The sequence below is a fragment of the Diorhabda sublineata genome, chromosome 3 (assembly GCF_026230105.1).
Source record: "Diorhabda sublineata isolate icDioSubl1.1 chromosome 3, icDioSubl1.1, whole genome shotgun sequence".
Lineage (NCBI taxonomy): Eukaryota > Metazoa > Arthropoda > Insecta > Coleoptera > Chrysomelidae > Diorhabda > Diorhabda sublineata.
Window position 1 is genome coordinate 5,668,312 of NC_079476.1, and position 27,825 is coordinate 5,696,136.

Below are 27,825 nucleotides of genomic sequence, written 5' to 3' on the forward strand. Positions count from 1 at the left end.
TTTGTGGCTACTGAGATTTCTCTATATTTCCAAAATAAACAAGTCAGCACGAAAACTCAATTGAAATGTAGAGTGGAAATTGGTCTCTCTCTCTCTCTGTATAAATATTTTAGGTTGGAAAGTCACTAATTTCGGTAGAACTAACACAGCTCAATTTTAATGAGATGTTGGATAGCAACAGGAGGAGAGGACTTATCGATTCTGCCAAATTTGTTTAATCATTGTAGCGGACAGTCAAATATGCAGAAACGAAATTTTACGAAGGATAATAATATACAAATTTATTTGATTAATTGTAATTGTATTCATAAAGTATTGCAACTTCGTTTCCTGTTAGGTTTACATACAAAAATTCAAAAAATCCAAGCAATTTGCATTAGATTAGATACTTAACGTTACTCGAAAATAGCTTATTAACATGTTTTAAACATTATTATCAGATTTGTTCGAGCAGATAGTCTGTAACTGCGTTCCAACAGTATCAAGTTCAATGTTTTGAATATATTTCGGAAGAAAAGGGCATATCGAAGATCCGACTCAAAAGGGCATAATAAACTGTTTTAGAGGTTGATACAGAAATGTCTAGATCAACAGACAACCGTAATAGCTTGCTTCATAGATTACGAAAGGGCTTTTGACGATGCGAAGTATGATATCCTGATCACTATAATTAAACAACTGTATTGGAATCAAGTGGCACAGATAAAGTGCGATAACCGTCTTTCGGAAAAAATTATGAAAGGTGTAAGACAGGGTTGCGTTCTTCCCCCGTTCCTGTTTAATATATATTCAGAGGCAATTTTCCAGGAGGCTCTGGAACACATTGAAATTGGAATTAAAATTAATGGGAAAATCTCAAACAATATTAGGTATGCGGTTGACACTGTAATACTAGCCCACACCATTCAAGATATTCAACAGTTATTAAACAGAGTAAATACTAACAGTGAAAATTACGGACTTGCAATGAACTACAGTAAAACGCAATTTATGGTAATATCGAAAACTAGCATTAATAATGTGTCGCTGTCTACTAATAACCAACCCATAGAGAGAGTACACCGTTTTAAGTATTTAGGAAGCTGGCTGAATGACGAGTGGGACCCAGATGAAGAAATTAAATCAAGAATAGAGATAGCCAGGAGCTTAAAGTCGCTTCTCACAAGTAATGACCTTAACCAGAGAACACGCTGGAATAAAACAATGCTATGTTTTAACTACCCTACTTTATGGTGTTGAGAGCTGGACTTTTAGTCCAAGAGCTGGCTGCGAAAAACCTGGCCTATCGAGTTACCGGATCAAGTATTTTTTTAATGATACTACTCAATGTAACTATTTTGATAAAATCATTTAGTGCCAGGACAAATACGGTCCACAACATTGATATATTTTTTCTACGGAACATTTTTGGACATAAACTGTACCTATCGAGTAACCGCTTGAAAAAGATTTTAATGGCACGACACTTTTTTAACTTTTTTTTCTGTTGCGTTATCGTACCTATCGAGTAACCCCATCAAATTATAATCAAATTAAAGTTTAAACATTTCTTATTAAGAAAATACATTAGTGCCACTTCTATTCTAGTGTCAAATGCCTTCCTTCAAGCCCTATATTATTGCTGATATCACTTATAACAGAAATATTGGGGAATAAATGAATAAACATCTGATTAGCAACAATTATAGTAATTTTTTGTGATTTTCTTATTCATACGAGTATTTTATAAAGTATAAACATAAAATACTCATATATTTTACTATAAAATTAATAAAAAACTTAAGTATCTAAAAATATACATTAAAACATATATATGGAATCATTATTAAATGTCATCACTATCGTCATGATCATCGTCACTTTTATCATGGTCACCTTCATTTTCATAATGATTATCATCGTTATTATCGTCATGATGTCATTATTTTTGTTGCAGTCATCATAATAATAATAATCATCGTCACAATTATCAATTTCATCAAGGTCTACTTCATCAATTTCTACCATAACCATGTCTTCAACTAAGAGAGGTGTCGGATCACCTTCGAACCAAAGCGGTTCAATTTTATTGTCATTAACTGTCCATCCTCATTGTTCTGGTGATAAATTGATGCAGTTAGCTTCTGCAGCATTTTGCAGCATTGAGGTTACATAAATGGTTAGTAGAATTTTTTGTTTCGGTGATTTCCAACATGGTGGAAGTTGGGTTGAATCAAATCTTTTTACATTTTTCATAAAATATTCTGCTGCAGACGTTGAAGTAAATCGATTTTGAAAAATTTAATACAACTTATTCCATAATTTAACAAGTATATTCTAGCAATATTTTCACACTTCTTAAATTATCAATTTCATCAATATTATTTAAACTAGGGAATACTTGTTGAACTTGTGAATTTCTTAATAATTCTTTAAAAGGCTTAATTTTACCTTTTCTGAAAAAGCTAGCGGTATAATCGCATCCAGTTTATGCATGGAAACCGGGCAAAGTACGACACACAAGATCACAAGTTTTTAGCTAGTTTAGTGCAATTAATGAAATTTATAACATTAGATTTCGATCCTATCGCACTTAAATATATTTCTAATGATACTAACTTATGAAAATTATTACAAGAATGTATCGTGCCATGGGATTAGCACCAGATTTAACAAGGCACTCGTTCATAATGATTTTTCACTCACTGGAAATCAAATTTTGAAATCAGTTTCAAGCGGTTACTCGATAGGTATAGTATGTCCAAAAAATGTATCGTAGAAAAAATACAGCGTTGTGCACCGTATTTGTCCTGGTACTAAATGATTTTTTCAATAGTTACAGTGACTAGTATCATTCAAAAAATACTTCTTCCGGTAATTTGATAGGCCAGGTTTTTTGCAGCCAGCTCTCGCTCTATTTGAAGGTCTTCAGTATGAGTAAGGTGGAATCTTTTGAAATGTGGCTCTTTAGATGGATCCTTCAAATACCATGGATGGATCGGGTGACCAACAACGAGGTGCGAAGACGAATGAACAGAGAACGAGAACTATTACTAATTGTAAAGAGACGGAAAGCTTACTACTTTGGCCACATTTCCAGAAATCAAAAATATGCCTTGTTACAGCTGATCATGGAAGGGAAGATAGAAGGCAGGCGCGGCCTGGGAAGATAAAGATTTTCATGGTTGAAAAACCTTCAAGATAAACGCATGCTTGAAGATCGTGAGGAATTCCAAAGGATGATTGCAAACCTTCATTATAATGAAGCAGGCACTGGGAGAAGAAAGGTTGATAAATCTAGTTCTGGTCTTGGCCCCAAAACACTAAATTTCTTGTGTAACTGACAAAGTACATAAGAGCACTTATCTATCATGGTTATGATAATATGTCGATTAACAGAGGTTATGAAAATGGTTTCATACGAGTCAAACGTAAATCCGGGTTACTGTATATGAATTGCGTCCTGAAGATCTTACAAGAAATGTGGTAGAAATACTTCTACTTATAATACTTCCCAGAATTATCGATATCTAAGTACCGAATTCTGGTTGATCATTTTCTTGCAAGGAGCTTAAGTGGAATGCATGTTACCAACTTATTAATCATAACACCCCCTCTCATGTTGGTATAACTACCGTGGATAGAAACGAGCCCTACAGGGGCTAAGAAAGGCAAAGACTCTTCCGGGAAACTATAACCAGGGTAAATCTGCTGAATGTATCAACATAAGTAAGATTAATCTACGAATACTGACAGGAGTCTTCTCGACAAAGACCTGAAGACGCTAGACCTAGCAGATAATGCGGCGTGCAGATTTTGTTGCACAGAGGATGAAACCTCTATCCATATTCTCTGGAAGTGTGGAACACTAAGGAACTCTAGAACACTACACCTGCGAGCGGTTGAAATAGAAGACGAAGATCTCTGGCAATCAAAGCCATGGTACATTCTAGACTTTTTAGAAGGAGTGGTATTTATGGATCAGCAAGAAAGGGGGACACAAAAGAACCTTTGGGTGTGCAGTGTATACGAGATCCCAAATCTATATATACATATATGGATGGGGTTGAATTTGAAGTGATTGGTTGAAATTTTATGACCTAACCTAATGTAACTTTAGCCTTTACAGTTCCGGTTAACAGCGGGACGCAATTAGTCTGTAGTAATAAAAATAATGGATATTACTGATATTTGTTAAACCTAATACAGAGTGGGCCAGGAAGTATAAACAATTTTTTATTTAGAAACTCTTATTCACAAATTTGTTATATTTCTTGTTGTTAATGTTTGAACTGAGCTCGTATTTGATTACAATCAATGTTGCTAAAAAATATGTGCCACAAATTAACAGTTTAGTTTCAAATTTGTTGCAAATTATGATCATTTCACAAATATCAACGATGCATTTTTAATTTGCGAACATATATAATGAGAATTTTTATTTGCTACACGTGTCTATTATGGGCGATATTCGATCCGATCTTCAGCAGCCCAATAAAAGAGTATTCCAAAAAGTGATGAATAGATTCAATCCAAAGGAATAAATGTTTTATTGGCTCTCAGGATTCGAAATATTTCCAGCTAGATATAAGTTACGGATCGACTCGAAAAATCTCTTGAGATTCCCTACATCAACAATTGATTGCGAATTATTTTTAATAAATGTAAACAGGTACAACAACAAATAATATTACTACTAAGAAATGTTTTCGATTTTTTTCTATTTGGAAATGAAATAAAGTGTCAATATGGTCCTCAAATGTTTCAAGTGGTACCTTGAGTAAAAATATTGTTTCTTGTTTGAGAAAATCTATTTCATTTTGATAAATCATTCACTTGAGCCTCTCAATATCTGCCGCCAGCTCAATGACCATTCTTCCAATGTAGTTTTTTAATGTAGATAATTTGATAGAGGTCTTTGAAAGTTGTCTACAAAGAATTGTAGATTTGTTGCTATGTCTTCGTCTGCTTCTTACCTTTATAATTTTTGTGTAATTTCTAATAGTAAAGGAAATGAAGTTTGAGAAGATTTCTGTGGTTAAAATTATGAAAATTTGAACTATGTTCACGAGTTGAATAGCTGGGAATGATTTTTCGGTGCTTTAGCTCACACTTTACAGTAAGTGATTATACCCTGGTCTCAATATGCCTACTGGACGCAATGATTTATCCTTTCCGACTAATTCCAAGTTCTCGATATGTCTACTCCTCGGATTTCTACCGATAAAAGTGATTTATAACAATAAAAATGTGAGAAAAATAGTCCTAGCATTGTGAACACTATCATTTTCATCAGTGGCTTTAAGCTAAATGGATGGCTTAGTTGACCTGTGAAAAGATTTGAGAAAAGTTTGAGATATTCCACCAAAGAACGGCAACGAAAGATTCAAAAGTACAAGGAGAGATTGTATAGTCATTTAATAGATTAATGGGAAACATTATATTTGATTAATAGTATACTAGAGGAGAAATAGCATTCAATATCTATTTTTAAATACAACAAATTTTTTATGCATGAGAATTATGATATACTGCGTATTTAAAAACTAAACTTAAAAGGACGTAGGACAATCCTATAGTCTATTTTTAACAATGAGAGAGAAATGAGATAATGAAGCATTCGTAATGATACCTAAAATAGGCAAAAAGGTTTAAACTTTGATTTTAAAACAACCTTACACTCATAAGGAATAATTTTAATACAAAACTCACCATTATAGCTAGAGCTACTTCTAACAAATTCAAATCAAAATCGGAATCAGAAGATGAACTTTAACACTCAATCAATATTCAAAATAAATGGCTAGATCATTTCAACAGTAATATTGTCCAACATTTTCTCATCTTTTCACTACCTTTTTCCAGTTTTCAGGCTACACACTATATTAAGCCTTATTTCAAAAGAATTATCTTTTCTTGAAACTTCTCTCTATATCTGTTCCCATATCAGTTTAATTGGGTTTAGTTTGCAATGACATTGTGGAGATCTAATTCACGATTTTCTACAATTTCAAATTTTTTTTATTTCTTTATATGAATGAAATACAAAAAATACAGTTCATTCCTCACAGAGCCGGAGTGCAACTTTATATTTCTTCAGTTTAGCCCACTCCGTAAATCTTTTTTTAACCATTTGTTTGTGAACTATTTTTCTAAAATCCTCGAGCGATAACTTCCATTATCCATTGCTATTATATAGTTCTCTGGAAGAAGATCTATTATTTGTTCGAACCATTCTTTAAAAATATCAGCTTTCTTTTCCTTTTGCTAGTCACCGGAACGAGTAGTTTAAAAAGTTTAAAAGTTTAAAACCATTTGCATTGTCGAAGTGTACTATTATCAGTCTGCGTCCTCTCCTGTTGGTGGACTAAAACCGTGTCCCTCATTGATTCATGTTTCATCTAAATAAAATATATTTCTTCTATGGTGTCTCATATTGTTTCTTTTCATTGAACTACACTTTCTGGAATGGTTTTTCCAGCGAGAGTCTATTTTCTTTAAAGTTGCCTTAGCATGTTTCGACACAGTTCAGGGTTAATTCTCATCATCTCGAACCGTGTAAGGAACCTAGTCTATTGTCGAGAAGAAGAACGCATGTACTTTCGTTGGAAGTCTTATTTTTTCAAATGATTACACACGAAGCATCCTACTAACTAATCCCACTGTGTCATTAACACTTTTATATAAATGTTTGTGAATAATTTTGAACAAATAAATATCAATATTTTCCTATTAACTTTTGAATGATCTTTTTTTAGCGTATATACGGTCCTTAGAAATTCTTCAAAATCACGCTAGAATTCACAATACAATGCACACTGCACCTTGCAAATTGTAACTAAAATAAACTTTTGAAAATACTGGCAAATAGGTAATTATAGAGATATGTAATTTTTTTACCAGCCCAAACCTTTGGTTATAAAAGATCAATAGAAACCCGAAAACTTGTGATATCTTGAAAACAGACTTTAATTTAACGTTGAAATCTTCTCCTTCTCAGTTGTACCAACAGCTTCAGTAGCATTCTTAACTCCTTTGATTTAATCGATATTTGGTAGGAGTCCTACCATTCTTTTTTATCCATTCTACTCATTTTATTGGATTTACCTACCTTGTACACATTAATTATCATTTTTCAACTTGTATGTTCCTATTAGTTTTCGGTTCTCTTTCCTTCCAGTGCGTTTTTTCAATTTTCCTATGTGTTGTTTTGTTTTCGCTTTAATGATTTCCAACAGTCAGAGGAAATCCCCTCTCGAATATCATCACGACTAGGGGTTGAGTCAAAATGTCATTTACGTTGGCTTGCATATCCACATATAATCGATCAAAATTTTTAGCTCGTCCTAAAGGATTTATCTAGAATTGTGGCTTGTGTACCTGCAGTGAGAGGATATATTGGGAGACAACATTCTAAATTGTTTCCTAGGTTTGTAAAATCAGTAAGAGATCAGAGTACTGAATGATGTAACTAAAAAGAAAACATGTAAAAATAAGCTGAAAACTCTTGACGTCATGGAATGAGATAAGAAGTAACTTACGAGTATTACATAATCCGGTATCTTGGCTTGAATCTTTCAACGTCACTAAACAAATTGTGAGGCTTTAACAAGTGTTTAAACCTTGCATGCGAGTATTGGACACCTACCAGTGACGTAGTCTGCAGTCTGCTACGTACATCAGCGGAATTCCGGTTCTTCAGTGATAACTGTAGTATGGAGATGGTATCTTATTTGACCGTATCTAGCTCTAAGACCAGTGAGCAATTGACTTTCGCGCGCAACAACAACATCTATGTGTATCTTAGTTTGTCTCATGTCAAGTGTTTCCATCCACCTCCGCAGATTTTGTCTTGCGAGTAGACCACTAACATGCCTTTGGTGGTTTTACTTAACCCAATTTAGCGAGTGATCAGCCTCTTCATTGTTCTTGTTGGTTGAGTAGCCCAAACAAGTTGTATATGTATTATATTGTTGAGCTTAGAGGATAGGCAAACATAAGAAATAAGTGAACTTACGGATTTAGGAGTTAATTTCCTGTTTTTTATGTGAATAATTAACATTAATCATTTTTTACAGATACTGGTGTGGTCAATTTTGATTCTTTCTGCAGGGTGGCTGGACACTTTTTGGAAAATGAAGATGACGAAACTTTACAAAAAGAATTGAAGGACGCTTTCAGATTATATGACAAAGAAGGTAATAAAATATATCATTTATATACTCACAATGGTAGTTTACCATTGACTTTGTCTGTTTCAACATGGTTTCTATGTTCTTTTAGGTAATGGATATATTCCTACGTCTAGTTTGAGGGAAATCTTGGCAGCCCTCGACGATCAGCTCACCAATGATCAATTGAATGAAATGATTGCAGAAATTGATACTGACTCCTCTGGTACAGTCGATTTCGAAGGTAAAAATTATTCACACATTAAAATAACGTTAAAAATTAAGCTCAGGATTTGAAGGGGTCTGTCTCTAGCTGTATCTTCCATATTTTGTTCAATTTCTTTTATCCAGGTTCAGATCAATGCTTTCTTAAGCTATCTGTTCTGCTCCATCCTCCATCCTTACCAGAACAGTGGCTTAGTCTGTATTCTCTTTGAAGTCATGTATACTCGACCCGTTCTTCTTCGTGTATCTTCATTTCGTATTTGCTTTGTTCTGGATATTCTCTACGATCTTCTTGAATAGTTAATTTCCACAGACTCTATATTTTTCTCATGTATATCTGTAAGTTGCCAGCACTCACATCCAAGTTCGAATAGGTTCCACTCTGACTTTGTATATTGTCATTTTTTCAGACCACAGCAATGGCCTACGACACCGTTGAAATCGCTTGATATATTGACTAAATCTGATCTCAGCAATGTTTATGTTCGAGCTATTCGGAACATATACAGAAAGTCAAAAGGTGGAGTCATGTTGGGAAATACCATATCAAAACCATTTTCGCATTCGAAAGGTTTTAGACAAGGGTGCAGTTTATAGTGGGATAACTAAAATTGGGAGAATGGGAAGAAAGAATTCAAAAGCTTTATTTGATTTTGCTCTGCACCCGTCGGTATCAACTGTCGTCTGATGTCACATTCAACAAACCACACAGTGAGAACGAAGAGACGTGAATATTTTTATAATAACAAATAGTTATATTACGAATGGTATGATTGGAGCTAAGTGGTTTCACTATCAATTGTTCACCAAAATAGAGATTCTAGATAAGATATAGTAGTTCTTATATACAAAAGAATATTTTGTATCTACTGCTAATTGACATAAAAAGTATTAGTCTACGACTATCGTCGCTCTAGAAGAAAGTGAAATATTGGCAAATTTATTGACAGTTTACTAATATAAAAATAAAACATTAATCTTATATGGTCACTAGGTCTAGGTCACTAGGTCTTGTCTAGGTCACTAGGTCTAGGTCACTAGGTCTAGGTCACTGGGTCTAGGTCACTAGGTCTAGGTCACTAGGTCTAGGTCACTAGGTCTAGGTCACTAGGTCTAGGTCACTAGGTCTAGGTCACTAGGTCTAGGTCACTAGGTCTAGGTCACTAGGTCTAGGTCACTAGGTCTAGGTCACTAGGTCTAGGTCACTAGGTCTAGGTCACTAGGTCTAGGTCACTAGGTCTAGGTCACTAGGTCTAGGTCACTAGGTCTAGGTCACTAGGTCTAGGTCACTAGGTCTAGGTCACTAGGTCTAGGTCACTAGGTCTAGGTCACTAGGTCTAGGTCACTAGGTCTAGGTCACTAGGTCTAGGTCACTAGGTCTAGGTCACTAGGTCTAGGTCACTATGAATTGCCGTGAGATCAGAGTTGCTCCAAGAGAAACTAATATCGTCTGCAAATAGACATATTTTACCACTGATGTCTAAATAGGTGAACAGAAGAAACAAAATAGTGCCTAGTTCTGAGCTTTGGGGCACTCCATGTTCTATTGGCCTGCAAGAAGACATCGTTGTATTAAACCTTACAAGCTGACTTTTGTTGGTAAGGTATGACTTAAACCAAAAAGTTGTTGCAGTGGAGTGATGTTTGCTTATGCTAGAGTAGACATGATTAAGGAGGGAAAATATAGCATAATTTGTGCATTTGTTACTTAAAAACCCAAATTGACGGGTAGTAAGTAATGATAAAAGCCTCTTTATGACCAATCTTTCTATGATCGAAAATAACGTGAGAAGGAGTGCCATTGGGCGTTAATTTGATGCTTGACTTTAATCTCCTCCTTTATGCAGGATATAATTATAGCCGTCTTAAGGCGATTGGAAAATTGTCGTTTTGAAGTCCTTCAGTTTCAGATGAGTATTTATTTTTGATGTCATTAATTGTACTGCGAAGCTCTGCTAAAACTACGGTATAAAGAAGAAACTGTGTGAGTTCGTATAAGCATCAGGGGGATATAAAATCGGATCATAAGAAGGAGTTATAGAATTTGATAAATTTTTGGCTACATTCATAAAGTAATTATTGAGGTTATCAGGTGAAGTAGAGATTATGCTCGTTGAAGACGCCTTATTTCTCAGATCATTCACAATGGAGCATGTTTGTTTGGAAACATTACGAGAATTGACAAGTCTTCTAATATAATTAATATCTTTGGTAGCTTTTATTGTCTGATGATAAATTTTTCTGTATAGTTTCACGTAATTTTTGCACTACTATTAACTCTGTGATAGCATCTAATCAATTGCAATTAGATTTTATTACTTAAGAATGGCTGTGATTGAGTGCAGTGTTGCTAGCTCTTCTTTGATTTCTTGATATATCAAAATATACAAAATGGCTCTTGTTCATACGGGATACACAAAATAGTGGTGGAAGCAATTTTATTCTTTAGAGTGCGACACCATTTGCATTTTTCTGCTTTCCTCTATTCAAAACTCTAAAATTTATTTAGAAAACTCAGTTATCAAGTTGTATGTCGATAATTTTAAAGCACCATTCGCTCAGTAAATATTTTATCAAAGCCCTATGAGATAATTACAGGAATAATATTTTCAACTTTGTATAATGGAGATACTAATAAGGTTGTCGTAATAATCCGGATGAGTTGCATCTACTTGGAAATGGATTCGAGATAAGCAAATTGTTTTGGCAAAACTTCGAAAGGATCTGATTAGATCCTAGAAATAGGATAAATATTCATTTTGAGCCTAGTTAAGACAAACTAATGTTTGGAAAGTTTTAACAAACTAAACTAGGCCGACACATTTATTTGTGTTAAGTTGATAGCGCCTCAGTTCAGTTTATACGAATTTAATTTGGACAATTGCTTAAAGTTGATTATCCCCATGACACAAAAACTACAAATGTTTCGGTATGAAAATATACATCGTAGGAATATTAACAACGACTATTTGCAGTAGCGTAACTAAGGTGGCGCAAAAGGGGTTTATTGAGATTATCGAGACGTAACACAAAATAGTAGACAAACGACATTGAATTGAGGTTATATGGAATTATATCAGGCAAAAAATAAATTAATAATAATCTATGGCATCTAGTTATGCAGATAAAAACTGGCACAATAATCTGTAGCCGTTACAATAAAAATTATCATTTTAAGTTGTTTTATATGAAATTAAGAAGATGATCATTATTGAAATTCTTTCATTTAGAATATTTTTGGGGTCGTATACTTGTAAGTTAGTTGCCTAAAAAGAATCTAACCTAACAATGGAACAGGGAATCTTTCCAGTTCTCTGCATAGTTCCCTTTCAAGACCATATACTCGGTCCAGCGATGCTCTAATCTTTTCAACCCTTTAAAATAATAGTTGCCAACTTTTTCCTCAAAATAGGCGTTTACGTGAGCGATAACATCCTCGTCGGATCACTTGGGAAATAGAAAAAGGTCGCTGAAGGGCCAAATTTGTTGAATACGGTAGGTGATTCGCCGATTCCAAGTGTAACTATCAAATTTTAGCACTGGCGATCACCGAAGTATGAGAAGGTGCGTGTTCCAAAGGATATGCACTTTAAAAAATGTGATTGCTGTTTTGCAATATCTCCATTCATCTTATCAGGCAATGATTTATAATAATATCCTGTTATTGTTTCACATTTCTGAAGAACGCCGTATGACGAAACTCTCTTTCCTTTTTTCGGAGCAGGTTTGCCGTTTCCAATCCACTTTCTTGACTTTTTTTGTTCCAGAAGTGTACTGCTGGGTCCAGCTTTTATCTATATCATAAATCGACGTATTTTACGTGTCAATAGAAATGATAACTTCTTCCATGTTCCTAACCTTAATACAGCGGTCGTACAGAACCATTTGATGAACTTTTTTTATGATATTACTAGTTGTCGCAGCTTTTGGCCCTCCCAAACGCTCGTCGTCAGTCACGCTAAGATGGCCATGTTTGAATTCAGCTACTTCAGCTTTTACGTTCCAAAATTATACTGCAGTCTCCGTATACAGTGTCGAATTCCTCTTCCATTTGCTTATGCGTATTGCCTTTAAGAAAACTAATTTACGTGAATAGTCAGGAAAGTACTGTTTCTTCGGACGAGTAGACCAGATGCGAACGAGCTGCAAGCGAATCTTGGAAGTCTGCGTAGACGAACCTGCAACGTCTCTAGACCTTTCAAAAAAATGTTTATTCTTCCTCTGCAAACCAGACCTCCACAGCTTTTATTACCTCCTCGTTGGAAGAAAATTTACGACCCTTCAAACTTTTTTTTCAGTTGAGGAAAGAGATGATAGTCGGAGGGAGCCAAATTTGGTGAATAAGGGGGGTGTTCTAGTAATTCAAACCCTAAATCACGAATTTTTTGCATGGCAGCATGAGATTTTTAAGCAGAAGCGTTGTCCTGCAAAAACAAAACACCTTTGGATAGCTTTCGGCGTCTTTTCTCTTTAATTTTTTCCCGTAGAGCAGTCAGTAATGTCGAATAGTAATCTCTAGTTATTGTTCCATCGTTATCCAAAAAATCAATCGTGATTACTCCATCGCAATCCCAAAAAAACTGGAGCGAGAACTTTTCCAGCAGATTTTTGGACATGAAACTTCTTAGGTCTTGGAGAACCAGAGTGTCGTCATTCCATCGATTGTTTCTTTATTTGTGGATCGTAGAAATGTACCCAAGTCTCATCCATGGTAACAATTCGGTTTAAGAAGTCTACATCGTTTTCAAATCGAGCACAGATCGAACGCGATGCTTCTACCCTTGCACGCTTGGTCAAAATTCAAACATTTAGGTATCCCTTTTGCAGCAATTTCTCTCATGTCCAAATTTTACACTGACACTTCTAATAAGTTACTGTTCGTTGCTATGGTAACGCAATATTTTGTTTATGCATGGAACTGGTCTAGATATCAATACATCCTCGTAATGACAGATACGGTTAAATAGCTTGAATTCATGAATTCATTTACAGAATTTTCAGAAATTCTAACGATAGTTGGAACTCTATGATATATTTTGATTTTATTAAGAAATTAAGGACTGATATATATATTTTATTTTTTAGAATTCATGGAAATGATGACTGGAGATTAATGGAACGAGTATAGCAATTAATTGTGTGGAAAGTTTTTATTTTTTATTGGTATTTCATTTTTTCATTAATAAAATATTGGTCTTAACTTCAGTTGTTTTATTTTCCATTGCCAATGAAAAAAGGTGCACCATTAAGGCATTATTGACATTATCGCTCCCTAAGATTTTGGAAATTTCAACAAGACAATAGGTAATTATTTGAAGACAAGAATGTGTATCTTACAACAAACTAAGGCTGCAAAATAAATAAAATAATAATTGAAAAAACAAATTCACATAATATTTTTATATCGGCATGTATGAACAATGAATTTGGATCTAAAAAACTTCTTATAGAATCAGCACTAGCTGATTTTTTAACTTTATTATTGTTAAAGTAACTCTCCGCAGGTACAGCTGCCGAATCAGATTACTAGATGGTTTATACCTGTAACCTGGTGAACCTGTTCACCAGCCAAATGACCGACGATAGGGAATGATGCAGCTTCAGCTGTACCTGCCCACCCCCCCAATTAAATTAGAAAAAAAATTTCAAACATGAGGTGTGCAAAATGTATCAATTTAATTCAATATTTGTCGAGGCATTAGCCAGGAAAGTAGTTGTTTTCCCTGTGAAGAGCGGCGGAATACATTTTCGAAATTATTTCCGAGGGGAAAAGTAGAAATCCTTAATTTTGCGTATCCCATTCATCATAGCGCGACTACGCTAGATTTCTGACCTGTGCAATAGTTCACAGTTGGAAGTGAGGATGTCGCCACTTAGCGTTATCTGGGATATGTTTAACTACATGTACTAAATGCGACGCTCTTTGACGTTGTCTTCAGTTCGGGTTTGAAGCCCGAACGAGGGTTGTTAAATTGCTCTGATGAGACGTAATAACATTGAAACTATCAGTAGTTACACCCTCTCCTTGCAATTGCGAGCCATTGGGGATGTTAATATCGACAAAAAGGTCGATTCACATCACGCTCTTCAGAGGGATTGTAATTCAATATTCGTCGAGGCATTAACCAGGAAAGTACTTGTTTCCCTATGAATAACGGCGGAATACATTTTAGAAATATTGATTTTCGAAATTATTTTAGAGATCCTTTATTTTGACATTCTACTTACACCAAAAATTTCTTTTCATTTTCTTCTGACCAATGGTCATTCGCTTTTCCTCCTTTTCAGCCAGGACGTAAGCACGCAACCTCCACAACCCCAGCTCTTCAGAAGAACAGCTCCTATATCAGGGCCAACTTCAACAAACCTTTCTTCTATAAAAAAATTGCCCTATCCTATCGAAAAATTTTCCTACAAATCTCTCTCTGTGTCTGCGTTATACCCAGGTTTATATCAGTTGGTATCCGCTGAAGAACTATAAATTTCATCAATAAATAAAAAATACCATAATGATGTATCACACAATATAACAAGGTACTAATTTTATGAATTTTGAGTATTCTAACTGAAATGAGTGTCTTGACATGATCAATTAATTATCAATACCAAATTTTTAGTCTAGAATCGCATTGGAATTTTATTTTATCATTAACTGTACCAAATAATAATGAAGAGAAAATTTATGAAATCAGTATTGGCATTGACGTTTCTTGATGTGTAAAAGAATAGAAATTTTTTCTGTGTCTATTTATATTACAAACTATTCAGTTAGCTTTGATGTTTCAAAATTGCGTATTGGTTTGTACCACACGATATATACCGACATAATTTTTGTTTATGGGTTCTATAATCGTTATAGTAGAGCAGTTGCTAGAGAATCTCACAGATTTCCTGATCGTCGAACTCCGAGTCATCCAAAATTTGGGTCAGTTTTTAATTTTTTGCGAGCAAATGGCACTTCTTCTAGTGAAAAAACAAAACGACATGTAGATAGAGTGTAGGAAGATGACATTATTGACGTTGTTACTATGGACCTTCAATCAAAAGTTTAGGCTTCTACATCCTGGAGATGAAATATCTTGGAATTTCGTAGATAGATTAACAATCATCGGCCAACGCTCTATAGAACAGTTGGAGCTTAAGTTATAAGAGACGAGATAAATAATTCAAGTGATTTACATGAATTTGCTATCCGCAGAATGTATTTTCAGTATGATGGTACAGTACAATTTTTCACTTGCAGCGAGAAAATATTTAAATAATGTTCATGGCAACAGGTGGATAGGACGTTAAGGTCCTACTTCATAGCCTTTAAGATCCTCTCATTTCAATGCCGTTGTTTACTATAGTTGAGAACGATTGAAGCAACTAGTTTACCCAAAGAATATTGATAACCGACAATAATTAAACGCTAAAATGATACTTTTTCGTAATACTATTAGAAACGATCCCCAGAGTATCTGTAATTCAATACAGCAATTAAGAATTCCTTGCCTGAGGGACTCTTCTTATAGTAGAAGTATAGAAAATTCCTCATGACTCACCTTGTATACGCCAATATCACTGTTATCTACTTCTTCACTTTGTGATTCACATCATTACCAATATTAATAATGAAAGTATCTGTTAGTTTGTATATGGAAAGATCTGCTTTCAAAAAATTCTCAATCCCGTTTCATCACGTGATTATCATGTTGATATATCGTTTAGGCATATATCTAATTTTTCAAAATTTATAAATTTTTTTTCAGGATAAAGTAAGAAATTGTAATTAAGACAATAATTTTGGTCTGGTTGACATCTACGTGATTGTCGTATTTGACGAGTTTACTTTATTGGTATTGCATACAATGTTGATATTTTGGATTTTGAATTATATCTTTTACAAGTACTTTTGTTATACAGTTTTCATGTTGCCAATAAATTCGTTCATTAATTTAAAGATATATGAAATACTAGATCTAGTAAGCCATGCTATCTACTTGAAACTTCCTAGTATAAAGAGGATCATCAAAAATGTTAGCTGAGACAGATCATACAAAGTGTGTGAATATTTTACATAAAAAACAATATTCAATATAGTAGAGAAGGGGTGCTCAAACTTGAACTGCTGGCGATCTACCTCAATATTTTTAGACTACTTACGATCGACTCTGAGAAGCTGCAAGTATGTGTGATGCAGGGTTGTCGTACATACACGATACACCCTACCTACCTACCTAGGTAGGGTGTACCGTAGCATATATAGATATTAGTTTAATGCACAATATAGGTACATTATTTTAGTCAAGGTTTGGGTTAGGTTTAGTTAGGTTCTTCTCTACAATATCAATGAAAAAACTCATAGTTATTCAAAATTGCGAGTTTATTGGTTGTTACAAAACAAAAGAGTTACATATGGTGTTAAACCTAACTAAAGAGTGGCTTTGGATGTTGAAGCGTGGCACTGCATGTCCTCAGCATACTTTTCATAAGATGGTACGTAACCACTGAGTGCTAATCGCAAGCATGATGACATATGATCGTCAGTTAGTCAGTTGTCAGTCAGTTGAAGGGCGATTGCCTTAGATTCGGATATTTATCTTCAGATATAAAACACCAGAAATTTGTATCAGATGCTGTAGCTTTGAGATGTATATCTGATATAATCTGCACCAACTCATTTTCAACAGAACATGAGTTCATATTAAACTGACTTGCTACTTCAGTAGCTAATTCCTCAATGTTTTTACATGAAAAAGGATAACTCATAAATGATGCTATATTTTCCAATTTACTGCAATCATAAAAACGCATTTCGAATTGTCCCAAAATATTTGATAATTCAGCCTCATACGTATCATAATTAAACTGAGGAATCCTTGCTTTCAAAGACGGAAAATGTTTCAGATCCTTTCTTTTCAGTTGATCTATCATAAGTTGCAATTTACTTTTGAATGCGTTTACTGCGCTAATCATCTCAATAATAGTTTTTCCTTTACCTTGAAGCTCCAAGTTAACGATGTTTAAGTGCAATGTGATGTCAATCAAAAATGCCAAATCAGTCAGCCATTTTTCGTTTTTCAAAATCTGAGTGTCATCACCTCTTTCGTCTAGAAAAGCTGTTATTCCGGGCAATAATTCTTGAAACCTTTGTAGGAACTTTCCGCTACTCAACCACCTGACGTCTGTGTGAAGAACTAAATCAGTGTGTTCAGCTGACTCCCTATCTTCCAACTGCAACTGAAAGCCGTTGCAAGCTAAGTGCACGGATGGAATTCACAATTTTTGTTGCAATGCCCATAATTTCCTCCGTGTTTAATACTTTGGAACACAATACTTGTTGATGTATAATGCAATGGAATGAAAAAAATGAAAGGAATTCTTCATTAGCTCGACACAATGCCACAAAACCGTTTTTGTTTCCAGTCATTGTTGGTGCTCCATCGGTTGTAATGCACACTAATTTATATATTGGTAGCTCGTAGTTTTTTACAAAATTAAAGAAAACTTCATATATATCTTCGCCACGGGTCTTCCCCTTCAGAGGAATGATTGTCAAAAATTCTTCCTTAGCCGACATGTCATTGAATACCATCCGAATAAAAATACACAGCTGGTCAGTGTCTGTCATATCGGTGGATTCGTCGAACTGTAAAGAAAAGTATGTACATTCCATGATATCATGTTTTAGTTTATCTGCGATCTCATGACTTCAATACGCCTTGTGACAGTCGGACGAGATAACTGAAGTTCTCTAATAGCAGACATGATTTCTGTTTTATTTTTAAAATCTCCAAATAAAGTCTCACCCGCTTCAATAAATGCTTCCTTCACCACCGATCCATCTTCGAATGGTTTCTTGTGTTTCGCCAATATATGAGATATTTTAAATGACGCGATCGTAGCAGCTTTTGATTGTTTGGCTGGTCTTGTGAACATGGTTTGCTCTTTTTTCAAACAAGATATAAAATCACTTACTTTTCGTTTTCTTAATTCACTCTGTGGCGGAAAATCCTTTTGATAGTTTTTATGAACCGTATTATGATGCCTCTCTAAGTTACCACGCTTAGGTATTGCAACTGACGCACGACAAATAACACAAATGCACTTATCCTTCACCATACAAAAGAAAAATTCTTCCTCCCAATCCTTATTAAAATGATACGTTTGAGATTTCTTCACTGCACTCATTTTCCACTATTTAATAATAAACTTTGTATCGACGTAGTATCGGTATCAAGCTACAATTCAGAATGACTCCAATTCATGCAGGCGCAACATTTATATCGGCGTGAAAGAAAGTCTCGAATGTTCCCGTCAAACGCGCCGCCCGAAACTAGACAGTACAGTCTAGTCTAGAAACAACGCGGCTTTTGATAAAGCCGCCTTTTGCCGCAAGCAGTATTATTTTATTACGTAATACATTTTTGTAGTTTAGTTACCTACCTACTTATTAAAAATTAAATCGACCGTTTGAGCACCCCTGTAGTAGAGGATCCGAACCTAAATCGACCTTCATCGGGTTGATAATAGAATCAACCATACTTTATAATAAATTTCGGATATTAGAAAATATATTCAAAATGGGTAGACAACAAAAATCCTGGACAGAATATTTTTAATTATTTTTTTTTAAATGATTTTTCATAAAATGTTGCAACATGAAGATAATAATAAAATTTTATACTGGACTTGAGTAGTATTGTAGTATTGACTATTATTTACCAGCACGAATTAATTGGTTGACACGTATAAACAGGTATGTCAATACTAGTTACTTTCACTTGATTAAATAATAGAAAAAAATTTATATCAGCATAAGCGCTATTTTATTCGGAACAGGATTATATATGGTTGACTGCAAGAAATTTCAAAGTAAGTAACGCACTTTTTTATATTCACAATCCCATCAGACACGACTGTAACGTTCGGTCTATTATTATTACACGGTATACTTACCTCGGACCTCTCTGTCACTCATTTCCACACGTGTTTAAATTTAAATCTTTAAAATTTGTATACCCCTATTAGGACCGAATTTTTTGCAGTCAATTTATTATAAAATATGTTTGATTCTATTATCAACCCGGTGAAGGTCGATCTTAGACTAATATTATCACTATTATCACTATTTTTTGCATCTAGCATGTCCACTAAAGACAGTATCAGCACAAAAATGAAATACATCCATTTTCAATTCATTTGATTTGAATAATGAATTTATATGCTCTATGAAATGATAATTTATCATGGAAATTATTGGTTATTGAAAAAGAAAAATATTGAAATTCCCTGTATATTTCCACGACTTTCTCCGTTTGTTTTTTGTTAAAAAATATGACGAAAAAATGAAAATAACGAATTTAAATCAAGTTTTGTTTTTGGAAAACCGAGCTTATTACTGGTGATGGATTCACGTTTATACTCCAGTATCAAAGAGACTGTTCTTAGATTGGAAAAAAGTCGTTCCAAAGTGAAGACGATGTTGACAATTTGATTAGGTATTGAACACCAAGAATTTCATTATAAAGTTATTGAGCTGACTAGTCTCCGTTACACTCTACACACCTTTGCCACCTTTCCGGAATCTTTCGGATGTCATTTTCATAAAAATCTCTTGGCTTCTCACGCACGAGAGATTGTACCTTTGCATTGCTTTCTCAGTCCGTTTAGTGCCTCTTCCAAAGGACCATACGAATAATAGTCGAATGGAGACAAATCGGGGCTATAAGGAGGGTGATCCAGTGTTCTCCAACCCAATTTGTTAAATATTTCCATGGTAAGCCAAGCTGTATGCGGCTGGCGTTGTATTGCAATAATATCGACTACTTATTGGGATATTAGGAGGTTACTATAATACTGCGCGTTCACAGTTTGTTGTTCACTGAGAAAATCAACCCCGATGACTCCTTTCATGTCTCAAAATATGGAGGACAAAACCTTCCCTGCTCACAGTGTAGCCTTCGCTTCAACTGGCGCGCTTTCGTTTTTCTTTCTCCACTCCAATAAAGTTATGTTCTCATCATGTACTCAAGTCTTGTCTGTTTTGAATATTCGATGAAATAAAATTCTCCTTTCTCTTTATACCTAAGCACGAGAAGGTTGCAAAATTCAGATGTCTTGGCACCCATCTGGTCTAAATTTTCCGGTAACCAAGCCAATTTTGTATTTGAATATTACTTTAATCGTGTGAAATTGCATTACGAATCTATTACTTCTACCTACTTCATTTTAGGTAGATTGCCTGTTCATTCTTCGCAGCATGCCTATTGTCTCAATTGATGGTAAGATTATAACTTTATCTTTTTCGTCTTTCCATACTTCTTCTCCCTAGTGGTGAGTTGTCTCGTGATATTCTCACTATTCTTTCCTCGCTCATTCTACTTACGTGTTCGTCCCATTCGCGCTTCCTGCTCAGTACCCATTACGAATCTGGAAAATTATACAAGTGGTACTTCAACAACAATATTCTCGTCTCTGCTGGAAATTATTCGGAGTCTCTCATTTTTTGTAAAGATGGAGCTATTTGCAATTAAGGATTATGGAAATAAGGAAATAAATGTTTCTTTGTTTAAGAAATGGTATGGGATGACTTGATTCATATTTCCAACGAGGTAAATCAATAACCATAGATGTTGAACATTTTTGTTTTGTTATCTTTTTTGCTATCCAATTCGTTTGTTGGCGGCAACTGTTATTTTTTGCATCCGATGTCGTTCTAGTTCCAGTTCAATTTTCTAATAAATTTATGAATCTATTGCACTAATAAATGATTTTTGGACATTTATATCATTACAATTGACATCCGGCGTAACAAAGGATTTCTCGGGCTTTTCGAAAAGCGGGAAACCATACATAGAATCCCGCTTATGGCTATAAGTATATTAAAAAGCGAGGGTACCCATTTTCAGCTGTTTTCTACGTTTCGTAACAGACCAAATTTTTTACGCGTTTATCCATAAGTTTGTTCCAACCTGCTAGTCGGGACCCAGTGTTGCCAACCCAAATCTTAGAAAATTAGTAGATTATGTGCCAAATGTTGGTAGAAGTTGGTGGAATGTAAAATGGAAAATTGATAGATCTTTCATCTAGCATCTCAATTTATAAGATTTTTTAAGAATAAAAATGCATGAACTGCTCTTAAAATGTTTATTTTTGAAAATCATTTAAATATTTAAATTGAAATGTTCTGCGCTAAGCTGCCCGTTGTTTGCTATGGATCTTTTAGTAAACAACAATCCCTCTAGAGTCTCCGTACAATTTCTATTTCTCTGGAAGGTTTTCATATTATTAATCTCTCAACGTTGGCGCTACTATGTGGAATATTTATTAAACTAAACTGAGCATAAAACCACGGAAGAGAAGTTTACCTTTCACACATGTTCTATGCTTTGAACTATTTACATGTTTATTTAGAATGAATCTTCCACCAGTACACTTAAGATCGCACCTACATGATTAGAAATAAAAATATCCTTCATCCTTGGTACTTTTTTGAAGCCAACCAGCAAATTCCTAGTCTTTCTCCCATAATTTCGAATATTTTTGATCATAATGCTTTTTTCTAGCTTTTTGTGGAGGAGTTCATAACCTAGAACTCTGTGCATCACTTTCGCTGCTGTAAGAATCCATTATATAAATAAATGCACGCAATACAGAACAAACAACAATCATCCCCGTTAATAAGTAGTTTTTAGTTTTAACAATAAAACAACACAAAAAACCAACCGGGAATGGGCCACAAAATAGTTTAATAATATCTATGGGCGTAAACGGCGAATTATTGCTGTTGTTTTTTGTGTGGTTTATAGCCCGAACTCTATGTATGCTTGACGCATCTTCACGTGGCTCAAGCAACACATTGTAGCGTCGCTCGTCGATATAAAAATAATTCAAAGTGGTGATATGTCAAACTAATTAAAAAATAGATAGTTTTTAGGTCTAGGGTGGTAGATAGGTAGACTGAAGTGAAAATTGGTAGATCTACCAAAAAGTTGGTAGATATGACATCACTGTCTGGACCGTTATTGGAACGGTTATTGGAAGCGTTTATAGATATTTTCCGCTCAATCTCCTCTTATGCACCGTTCTTGTAACAGTACTTGCTATCAACGAAGTATCGAAAAGACCGTCCTCGAAACGGTTCACAAATGATACCGAAGTTAGGTTGGAATACAAAACAGAATCGTTCGTATAACGGTAACCGCCCGGTTGGAAGACGGAATCTACTTTGCGCAGAATCGTCACCGTACCAAGGACGGTTTTTTGATGGGTTGGAGCGACCCTCATAAATTCCGGTTTATATTCAAACCACCCTCGTATTTATACACAGCAGGGGCAGTTGACTCCGAGATTTCATCGAGTGAACAAGTGTTTCAGTGAAATGCAATGAAATCGGACTTAGGTAGTCAGGTAAGACCTGGATGAAACTTTCTTCTTTTGCAGGTAGCTGTGCTTAGACACAGTCTTTTATTTATAATGAATTGTGTTTGTCAACACAAAACTGATTATGCGGAGACCAAAACATACTCTAGAAATAGGGAGAAGCCCTATGACAGAGGCCAATAGATTTAAAAACGCTGAAGCGATAATAATTAATCTGGAGGAACAAAACAGGTTATTAGACAAAACAAGTTTTTATTTGAAAAAAAAAACAATCGATACTCTTCTGATAAATATCCAAGAAATGGAAGATAACATGTCGAAGCTTATGCGGAGAGTCGAAGCTGCGGAAAACAGAATATCGAAGATAAACGTCTGCCCTACTACTATAGAAGTCAAAAGAACAAAAATAAAAATGAGAGCCCCAAAAATCAATCAATGGAAGCCAGAATTGACAAAGAAAAACAAATGGAAGACTGCTCCATGGAAGGAAAATATATAGAAGTCAAAAAACAAGAAAAAGAGGAAGAAACCAGAGAGGTAATCCTCCGAAGAAGAAGACATAACGCACAAACAAAATCAAGAGGAATTATAAAAAATAAGGAGAGAGGAACAGAAAACACAGACAAAACCGGAGAGAAGGCCACATGATATTGAAGTCCTAACTTATGTGGACAGCACTACGGAAGTAGCTAGTACAGAGGAAAATACAAGCTCATGTAAAATAGGAATTCATACAAGAAAGATAACGACATCGACAGAAGAGGATTTAAACAAAATGCAGATGCTAGTCGTAAAAGAACTGGCAGTAAATACATCCGCGTCGAAAGTCGAGACAGATTTAAAGGAAAATGGATTGAAACCAAGTAGACCGCCTGGAAGACCACCAAAGCGCTGGTATGAGAGCTGGTCCTCGCAGTCACAACTTAGGCTGCCTCTTTGAAAACACAAGACACAGTCTTAAAATAAGAAGAAGAAGAAGAAGAGGATTGAAACCAAAAAAAAATATGGAAAACCGTAAACAAAAAAACACCGATCACACCCGAAAGTTACTTCAGATATACATGGTAGTAATAGAGCCCGCAGAGGAACAATCTTACAAGAAGCTTGTCCCACAAAATTAAGTGTGGTAGAATAGAATGTTACAGATGCCATGGTTTTAACCACGGTCAAAGCACGTGCAATAAGGACGTGCACTGATGAAGATGCGCGGAAGCGCACAAAGCAGCAGACTGCAGCTTAAGTAGAACAGAAAAGCCACAATAAAAGAACTACGGAGGAGAGCACCCGGGGAACTACAGAGGGTGCCCGAAAAACCCGAAGAAGACGGAAATATACCAGCTACGAGCACCACACAATCAGAAGGCAGCTACGCACTAGCTGCTAAGAAAACGCAAGTCCCAACAAGACAAGGCACGCGCGAGCTATTGAGTGTAATGAAGAACATGCAGACACTCATCGCCCAACAGGTAAAGTAAAACAACAGGATCACTAGGTTAAGTTAGGATAGTAAAAAAATTTTAAAAAACACAACAAAAGTACAGAAAAACAAAAAATTTAAAAAAATCCTAGGTTCACCGAGACACCCCCGACAAGGTAACTCCTCATTTCATGAGCAAGTGCCGAGTTATACATCGGTACAGCTATAGAGGAGGCGAAGGACTACTCAGAAGAAGGTTGGAAAGGGTTTACCCGACGCAACGAAACACACTTACACACAATAAGACGCCTAGAAAAAGAAGCTAAGAATATATAGCGATCAGACTACCTCTTAACAAAAATATAAGACTTCCTAGAATCTCCCAAAGAACTCGGGAAAATAGAAGAAGTCTACGCGCGAAACTGTGACGCGAAAGAGAATGAGGACCTGTCTAAGTGACAGGGGGTTTGAGGAGTGTCCTTCTTTGTACCCATCCGTGGATTTATCCAGGGGTGGATGCTTAGAGGGACATGTAGCCATCATGGGACTAAATTGTACAACACAGCCTCTGCACAATTCTAATGTAGCTATTTGCCATTTTTGGCTCTTCAATAGATTAAAAAAGACCGATGATAAACGTTTCTAACTAATACAACGAATGTACTGAAGGCATTAGATTCCATTGGATCAAATTTGGATTTGATTTATGCCATTCGACGAATGATTATACTCTCTTTTGTAGATTTGCCTTCACCAAACCATCGTGGACTTATTAGAGGAAAACGGGTGTTATAGTTTTGATTCGATACAAAAATTATTCCACAAAAAAAGCTGTAAGACGGAAACTTGTAGAGAGTGATTTAAAACTTACCTCAGGTATCTGATGATGATGTACTGTCAGACAGTACATGTGTTGGTTCCTGTTAGTGTTCATTATTAACCCAACCAACCGTTCAATGTAATTCAACTTATTTAACTTGTACTACTGATACGTGAAACTAATTAAATATTGAATATAGTTTATATGATTCCCACAGTACAAAAGATTATAACAACCTCTAAATTAAAGCTTGCCTCTATTCAAAAATCATGCAAAATTATGATTCAATTTTTTATCTAAGATTATTTAGAATATTTAATAAACTCATGAAAGTCATATTCTATTGTCGAAAAATCTAATGTCACTCTAGAGTAACAAAGCTCACTTATATTTAAGAGTAAAATGGCGTAATAACAGTAGAGATTAAAAAAAATATCAAAAAATTGATTGTATATATTTACGAAAAGCTTTAGCTTTAGCCATGTATTTGGTATTCTTAAAATCTTTTAAATTTGAATTCGCAGTGCTTGATTGACATATTTACTGGAAGCAGACTTAAGGAAAAAGCACACGGAAGATTTGGAAATGAAAAGGGTCGGTTTCTCAAGCTCTGACTAGCTATCAGGAAAAAGATCGATTTGAAGCGTATCGTGTCTTGACCTGATACCTTTAAAATGATCCAAATTGATTGCCTCAGAACATGAATGGTGATCAAAGAAACTCAATGGATGACTCCATAAACCCTCCCTCAGGAATCAAGTCAAGTCAAATCTAACAATGTTGATTTGCTTTTTTGATGGCATGCAGGTTTTTCCTCAGATCGGAGCGTTTATTTGGAAGTGTAAATTGTGCAATAGTGTTAGACAAAAACCACATACGCCCACCACCATAGCACTGTCTCAAGCACCTTAATCTCATGACCTAGTTCCGTCTGACTTATTCTGATTCTCATCAATGAAAAGACATATGAAAAGTCACTTATTTTACAACATTAAAGAAGCCAAATGTATGTATATATTAAAGTAACCATTAAGTGGAATTTACCAAAATTAAAGTTTGATAAACAGTCTAGATTTACTGATATAACCAAAATGTCAAACAATTTCTAGTTACTTGCTATTGATGTTATGATTAAATTTGAAATGAAAATGTTTGTGAGAAGATCCATAGTCGGCAGCAAATCAAAATTCAAAATAACCGTACTAGGTTAAGAAGACTGGAAGAGACGTAAACCTATCTAGTTTCATATAACCTATCATATAGATGAATCAAAGCCCTCGGAAGTGTAGAAACAGGACTACTGTAGATAAAACAAAGAATAGCTTTTCCGGTAAGCCTCACAGAGGACGTCACAATTTTCCAGGCGGAAATTACATCATTTTACTACTATGTGGAGGAAGTTAACAAAAGGAAAAGAACATCTAGTTCAAATACTATCTTCACAGACAGTCAAAAGCGGTATGAACACTAAACTAGTATGTGTGTAGTACCATTATAGTGGATACCGGGGTACTAGGGGCACCATTCGTGTGCGGTGTTGCAATTTATAACAATTTGCAAAATTGACTGTTGTCAATTTTGTCCTTATTTAACTTATGTTGATCTGAAGAAACTGCGGAGCATATCTTGCTAGTGCTGCGGAAATGTGCTGTTATAGATACTAGGAAAGCTACTGGGTAAGACCTTTAAGCAAGATCCCGTAGTGCATATTTTCGCGAAACGTTAAGTAGCGCATCTTATTACCTATCTATCGATATGATTATTCCTCTTCTCTGTCCTCGTTTTTGTTTTTCTTCTTCTTCTTCTTCTCCTTCTTTCAGTAGAACCAGGTCCTGTTCAATCCTGTACGTTTGGCCCTCTTCCTGGATCTTCCTTAGAAACTGAACTCCAGCTCTCAAACCATCAAAGAGGTGGTACCTCTTTGATGGTCTGCCTACAGGTCTGCGTGTGTTCGGTCTCTGAGTTTTAGCCCACTTTACCCATCTGTCTTCTGGCATTTTTTCTACGTGAATTTTTTTCGAGCTCTGACCAATCTCACCATATCCTTTACGCCCAATTCTTCTTTTATGTCATCACTTCTTATTCGGTCCTTGATGGTGCGCAGTATTTTCATCTCTGTGGTTCCCATTAATCTTTTTGTTGTTGATGCCTCGGCTCTAGTTTTATAGATTCTGGTCTTGCTTTGTGAGCACACTATACCTCTCAGACAGCCGCTGACTTTTGATGCTTTCATCGATTGTGTTCGTGCCTCTTCTGTCAGGTTTCTTTCACTAGATATATTCACTCCCAGGTAATTGAATTGATACCTGCTGTATTATTCCGTTTTCGACTGCCTATTTGCATCTAATAGGATTTTTTGATATTATCATTGATTTTGTCTTGTTGACTGAGATGCTCATATTAAATTTTTCGGTAGAAATTTTATCTTATATAGTGGACCTTGTCAGTCGTCTTCATTTTCTGCTAAGGCATAAAATAATACCTGCATTGACTTTGTTGACTTCCTCGGTGATTTCATTCATCATGATGTTGAATAGGTTTTTGTTTTTATGATGTCAAATTCAACTAAACATTGTGCAGATGTGAAATTATGTTTTTTGCTCAGTAAAAATCTGCTAAAACTGGCATATCTAGGAAATCTCTTTAAAAAATATTAACAGAAGATTTGGGAATGAAAGATTCTTGAAACGATGCAAATTCACTGTCCAAAGTCGTCACTAGTGATGAGTCACGGTGCTATGTTCATCAAAGCAATTTAATGCAATTTAAAGCAACAATGCTGATTTGCTTTGTTGTTGCTGATACCATGCAATTTTTCCCTCAGATTGTAAATTGTGTAAAAGTAG

The 27,825-nt window shown here is 35.2% G+C and overlaps 2 protein-coding genes across 2 annotated transcripts in view; one reads left to right on the forward strand and one right to left on the reverse strand.

The window, feature by feature from the left end:
- Positions 1-13,575, forward strand: part of LOC130441406 (troponin C-like) — a 68,572-nt gene extending 54,997 nt beyond the window's left edge. Inside the window, exons 4-6 of the mRNA XM_056775071.1 lie at positions 8,058-8,177; positions 8,263-8,394; positions 13,461-13,575. Of these exons, the coding sequence (XP_056631049.1) occupies positions 8,058-8,177; positions 8,263-8,394; positions 13,461-13,489 (281 nt within the window). The 3' untranslated portion in view covers positions 13,490-13,575. The remainder of the gene's footprint in view (positions 1-8,057; positions 8,178-8,262; positions 8,395-13,460) is intronic.
- The window catches only part of LOC130441405 (neo-calmodulin-like), a 138,152-nt gene that overhangs the window by 89,641 nt on the left and 20,686 nt on the right, over positions 1-27,825 (reverse strand). The gene's annotated exons all lie outside the window — the stretch shown is intronic.